Source organism: Phaethon lepturus, unplaced genomic scaffold (assembly GCF_000687285.1).
Source record: "Phaethon lepturus isolate BGI_N335 unplaced genomic scaffold, ASM68728v1 scaffold17896, whole genome shotgun sequence".
Taxonomy (NCBI): Eukaryota; Metazoa; Chordata; class Aves; order Phaethontiformes; family Phaethontidae; genus Phaethon; species Phaethon lepturus.
Window position 1 is genome coordinate 11,324 of NW_010544317.1, and position 6,621 is coordinate 17,944.

The 6,621-nt window shown below is 39.0% G+C and overlaps 1 protein-coding gene across 1 annotated transcript in view; it reads left to right on the top strand.

Moving 5' to 3' along the window:
• Positions 1-5,872, top strand: part of CUZD1 (CUB and zona pellucida-like domains 1) — a 14,676-nt gene extending 8,804 nt beyond the window's left edge. The window contains exons 4-9 of the mRNA XM_010288651.1: positions 700-850; positions 2,229-2,452; positions 3,299-3,478; positions 4,154-4,532; positions 4,866-5,134; positions 5,856-5,872. Coding sequence (XP_010286953.1) covers positions 700-850; positions 2,229-2,452; positions 3,299-3,478; positions 4,154-4,532; positions 4,866-5,134; positions 5,856-5,872 — 1,220 coding nt within the window. The remainder of the gene's footprint in view (positions 1-699; positions 851-2,228; positions 2,453-3,298; positions 3,479-4,153; positions 4,533-4,865; positions 5,135-5,855) is intronic.
• Positions 5,873-6,621: the final 749 nt, after the last annotated feature.

Genomic DNA, 6,621 nt, shown 5'->3' on the forward strand with positions numbered 1-6,621 from the left:
AGTCAGTAAGGGTTTTCATGCAACAAGCTCCTTACTTTTTTCCTTGAAGGGTAAGAACAGCTTGGACAAGATCAGTCCTCGCTTGCGATCCGTTCCTTTGCTTCTGCTGGTCGGAGTGGCATGGTATTAAGCTCTTAAAAGCTTCAATTTTACAGAGTAGTTACCACATCCCCATTTATGCTGCTGAAAGTGAAAAATTGTGTCCTATTTCTAGTCTACATTTGTCTTTCTAAGGTTTCCACTGACTTGACTTTATTTTGCCTTTGTCTATCAAGTAAAAATTCTCAAATTTGAAGATTTTGCACTTCCATATAGATCATGACCAAAGCTTCATAGTTTTCTCTAATATAAAGTCTCTCAGGGTTTCTCTTGGCTGCTATGGCATCTTCATTACCAGTTTTTCAAGACGGCACCTAATTTACCCGAAATGTAGATACAACTAAATTGCTTACAGTGTCAAAGCTAAGTCATTTACAGGCATCTGAGATGTCATTACACTGTGCATCACAGATATAGCGACAACAGGCTTCAGTTTGTAACATCCACCTGACCTGAAATTGTCTGTTGAAGTTCTCTCTTTAGTACCTTTAGTCATTTCCAAAGGAACGGAATCCTAAAGAAACAGTAATAATTTTAATTTTTTTAAATGGTTCATTATGTATACCATTATGTTAAGAATGTACCTACTCTTCTTTTCAGAAATTGAAAATTGTGGGGGACAATTAACTGGTCCCAATGGGACATTTACCAGTCCCAACTACCCAGCATCTTACCCTGAATTTACATACTGCGTCTGGCACTTACAAACAGAAAAAAACTCCAAGATAAACTTACAGTTTCAGGACTTTTTGTAAGTAAATGCCCTAATGCTCTATTACTCTTTTTTCATTCTGTTTAAAGGCATTACTTTAAATGCAGGAAGCAGAAGTGCTTTCAGACTTTTAGAACATCTATATACTTCTTATATCTATATATACAAATGTCCTTTGCTGACTCTTATGATAAAGTAATTGCAATGTGTTCCACGTCACTATACATTATTACCCTATAGCTACTGAAGTGCCCATCAGTGAAATGCAGAAAGTATTTCAGGTGACTAGCCATGAGCTGTAGGTCCATTTTAAGCTAGCCTGAATGATCTGAATTTAAATCCATCAGTATAAATAAAGCTTTTGCTACACAAGGAACATGTTTAAAACCATCACGTGCACTGTAATTGCAATTTAGAACCGAGACTCAAAAGAAGAATAAAGCAAGTATCGCCCAAAGAACTTCTTCCTCCGTATTGCTGGCTGTTGGCCAAAGAATATAGCATAGCACTGCCTTAAGTACTTCCAAGTATAAATGCTGATGGAACCACACGGGCATGGATTTTCCTGAGCCATATCGCTCTTTATCAGTGTTGGTCTCCCATATGTAGTGGCTTTCCCTGCATCAGTTGGCACCGTGCACAGAAGAAAGTCTCAAGACCAAGGGAATTCAAAGGGCAGTATCTTCAAGAACATTTCTTGAGATATTCGGACTGCAGAATGCAGTATAAGAATTCAGTAGGGAACATATAGGATTCTATAGGAAATCATTATGTTCACCACTGCCCTCTGAGATAATAAACTCTGCATAGTGTCGTGTATGTTCTCACCAGCCCTGGCCAGGATCCATCTGCTGATTCAGGAACAGAGAGGTTGTTCTGGAGGTACCCACCCACCACAGTATTGGTGCGTTTCGCCAAGGGCGGCAGGCGCGGAGATAAGCTCTGGTGCAGATTGATGAAAAGGGCAAGAGCCCTCCCCTGGTGACATACGCAAGAGGTTTGAGAGACCCACATTAAGTCAACCCTGCGCATTAAAAGCTCTTTATTTTAAGATACAGCATCCTTTTCTTATATTTATATATAAATATTTGAAGGTGTGGTTATTTTTAGTAAGTAAGTAGCAATCAACATATACAGTATCAGAGCTATAAAAACAAAGCTGATCCAGCTTCTTTTTGAGAGCTATAGCAAAATGTTTGTTATTTCAATGGGAGCAGAATCACGCTCTTATTAGGCATTTCCTGCCTTTGAGGGTTTTCCATGCTTTACTCTGTTTTAATAATGTCTATTCATGTGTTCTTTTATTTCAGTTGACTAGAATTCATCAGACACTTTATCTGCACTGGACCCTCCATCCAGTATGAACAATATTCTCTATACTCAGATTTCCCTGTAATTATTTTTTCTCTTTCTACAGCCTGGAACTAGACCAAAACTGCCAATTTGACTTCACAGCAGTCTATGATGGCCCCACCACTAACACTGGCTTAATAGGAAAAGTATGTGGTCTTGCTAAGACCACATTTGAATCTTCTTCAAATGTTATGACAGTCGTGCTGTCTACAGACTACGCCAACTCCTACAGAGGGTTTTCCGCTCAGTATACCAGTGCTCCGCTGCCAGGTCCTGTGGAGCCCGACAGTGAGTACACTTGCTGCAGGAACAGAATGCTGTTTCTTATGCTCGCATATGATTCTTCCCATAGAAACATCAAAAAGAACTGATGGTTGATATTGGGGATTTAAGTCTTTTTATCAGTAGCCGTTAACGCTCTTTACATACAAAAACCCCACATTAGTCTCACCTTCAGAGCACAGGTTATTACCTGACCCATCTGCGAAAGCAAGCCTGTTCTTTCTGGTCCTCTTTCTGGCCAGCACCACTGAAAATCTGAGTTTTTCCTTCTTTTGGACAAAGCAGGCATTGTTACCATGCTAGAGCTGTAAGCTTTTTTGACTGGTCAGTTTAAATGTTTTTGTTCCCCGAAATACTCAGGAAAACGGTCTGCACTGGCTTGTCAAACAGGGTTTAGGTGTGTTGCAGTTTCCTTTCCCCCAGAGCTGGACCATTCTCCTTATTGGCTCCGTATGTTTGCATGCCCATCTTCTCATTAACCGAGGTGGAAAGGGCACCTCTAAAGCCTCGATGTCTGCCACAAATCAATTTCCTCACCCACCATTCTGCTCTTATCCTGTTGAGTCCTTTTCCCTTTTATAAAGGCTGCAATTAATTGTTATTAGGTTTAAAATTAAACTTTCAGCACAAGTTTTACATGGTTTTGCTTATCTAACATTTTTGAAGTCAAGCATGAAATTTTGTTCCAACTTCTGCATGACTTCAAACGCGTGTAAGCTGTTTCAGACTGACAAATCAAGAACCATGCAACAGGTTCAAGGATCTAGACCAACAGAAAAATGACCACAGCACAGTTTGTGGTAATGTTTTTTGTTCTGTGGGGGGTTTTTTAACTTTCTCTTTCAATGGCAGCATTCCTTACCTGCTCTTCGGATAGCATGAAAATTGTTCTGAGCAAGTCTTACCTGGCCTCCCTTGGTTATAATGAAAATCACCTGCAGCTGAATGATCCATCTTGCAGTGCAGTTGTAACAGATGCAGTCATCTTTTCCTTCCCATTAGCCAGCTGTGGAACAACTAAAAAGGTAAAGGGTGAAAAAAGTTTTGCGAATAAGCTAACAATAGCTTACAAATATTAAGAACTTGTAAAAAGCAGTTTATAACTAGCATGTGAATAAGCTGATTTACTTTCACTTAGCTCATCCCATTGCACGTTTCCAGTCTTGAAGTAGAAAGGACACTTTTTTTCTTTAAGAACCCAACGATCAGAGAAGAACCCAATGATCAATGAGCCTTTCAAAGAAGTTCAGAAGCCACACAAATTAACCCCAAATGTTTCATTCCCTCGCCAACCCAGGTTATCAGAAGTAGCACAATGTTAGGTATGTAACTTAAACATTCTCTGCAAGCGAGACAGCTGGCACTTACCCTGCAGTTCACAAGGGATGGAAGAAAACCTTAAGATGTGGAGATTCCCAAGAGCTAATTCATAGCATTCTTTTGATAAGGATAACTGAAGCATAGCTTTGGTACTTTCCACACTCCATGCAGAATTCCTTAACCTTTTTGCTGTGCGGCTTGGTTCAGTGTTTTGAAAAAACAGAAGGGTTGATAATGTTTTTTTGGTTGCAACCTATGTCAAAGGTATCTTGAGCCTCTGATAAGCAGAGCTGGGCGGCTTTGTTAACTTTAATACAACTGCTTCCAATTGCACTGCTCGTACAATCACAACTCAGCGCTCCATATGATTCCTTTTACAGGATGAAGGTCACAGCATCACTTACACCAACATCATCTCTCTCTCAGCAACCGGCAACATCATCACCCGGAAAAAAAACATACAGATTATTGCAAAATGCAAAATGGAAAACAATTCAACCTTAGAAGTCATTTACATAACAAAAAATAATATAATCCAAAACACAACTGCTGTGGGAAAATACAATGTTAGCATGTCATTCTATGATTCAGATTCATTCTCCAAGCCTGTACGTCAGTACCCATATTACGTAGACTTGAACCAAACTCTTTTTGCTCAAGTCAGTCTTCATTCCACTGACCCAAATCTTCTGGTGTTTGTTGATAGCTGTATAGCATCTCCACAACCTGATTTTGGATCGCTAACATATGACTTAATCAGAAGTGGGTAAGACGCTAAATTTATTTTATTACCATGTCCTAATATATGAAGAAATATAATCTAAATGTCAAACCATATTTTTTTTATTTTTGTCTCTCATCTTCTCTAGTAGACTGTGGTTAGAAGCCAAGTTTCATAGAAATATAAAGGCATTACATAAACAGAGCTAGGAAAAACAAGCACCACATTGCACTGGGGAAGAGGGAAAAAGTACATCATTGTATGCCCACATATGAAAAATAACACCCTAGTTAAGTGCTATAGGTACAGTTAACAGTAGTTAGCAAGAATGATAACTGTATGTGGACTACTTCAACAGATCTGTAAATTCTGTTGCAGCTGCAATAAAGATGACACTGTGGTAACCTACCCACCGCTTGAACACTATGGAAGATTCAAATTTAATGCCTTCAGGTTCCTGCGGAGCTTTCCATCAGTTTATCTCCAGTGTGATATTTTAATTTGTGACAGCAACAACGCAAACTCTCGCTGTACCGAAGGCTGTAGCTCCAGGCAGAAAAGAGCTATTTCTTCATACACATGGAAAACTAACACCGTAGTAGGCCCCATCCGCCTGAAAAGAGATCTCAGGTCTGCTGATCACTCAGGTAAGAGGAATACATAAATTAAGACTCTGATTAAGCTCTTCCTTGGTGTAAATCCATTACCTTCGTTCCACTAATGAAGTAAGTGAATTACACTAGTTCAAAACTAACATGGCATCAGAGCAACGGGTTCAACTAAGTTTGTGTTATGCGAGATCACAGCAGTACTTTTCAAACTGACAGACCGATGGATTAAGGCGTGCTCTCTGAAGTAGAAAAAGCAGCGCTCACTCATTACAAAAGTAGTGTATGCAGGATCTGACTATGCATTCGGAAAGTTATGAACGGCAAGAGAAGATTTCAGATTTTCAAACATGACATTTTTTGATGAAGCATATGTAGAGACCAGGACTCATTTCTCAAGCCACAGACTACTTAAAAAGCACATTCCAAACCATAGTCAAGCTTTTGTAGAACCTGTGTATCCTCGTAACAGTCCACTCAATTATATTTGTTGGTACTAAGAAAAGCTACGCCAGATGATAAACATAGATAACTTACTGCGTGTATTGCCTATTAGAACAAAAATACAAACAGGACAGCCACTGGAGCAGAAATCAAAAGCAACATGCTTTTAAATTAGAGCTGCTTTAGTGCCCCAATCTGGCAAACTCTCTAGCACAACTTGCAGTTGGCTCTACAGCAGTCTAGATGAGTACTGAGCACTAATGTAGGCTATAAAATGTGGAAAGCTATCTTTAAACGCTTGTATTGTTACTCCCAGTATACTCATTGTTCTAACTTTTACTGAGCCCAAAGCTTCACCTGAGCCATGCTGTGCCGCATGCTTTCAGGTGTCAGACCTAAGAAATATTTAGAATCATGCTCTTAATAATTTAAACAAAAAAAAGAAAACATGCTTAAGTACTCTGAACTCTAGCAGCATTTTAAACATGTTCCCATTTATTTCAATAGTGAAAGATTTTTGCATTCATATGCTGGCAACTGGACACAACTATAACGTGAAAAGAATTCAAGTGCAAACAGATGGCACTCAAAGTACTATGACAATTAATCTATGCTTTATAGTATCTTTCACGATTTACAGAAAAATTAGTTTTACTGAGGACCAGTTAGTAAACCATTAGAAGGCACAGGGTTAGAACAACAAGTTTCTTTTCTGCCCAGCTTTGCTTCAGCAATACGTCTCCCATCTGTCTGGTTCTAAAGATGACAATAGCATTGCTTGGCAGAAACTTGGCTGCAGCGATGCCAAAGAATTTGTTAACCTTCTGATGTTCTTCGGCACAACTGTTTTAAATAAAATTTTTACAATTCTTCAGTACTACAGGTTCAAAATTTTCAGTCAGTGTGGGTCAACTCCTCAGAACCAAAATATCTGAAAAAATGTTTATTGAATCTCCATTGAAATTGACATGGTATTCAAAACTATAAACATTCCACTTTGTTTTTTCTCTACACAGAATCCCTCACTAAAGCAGATGCTCAAGAAACCCCGAACCTGCAACAATACAGCTTCTACACTCTTT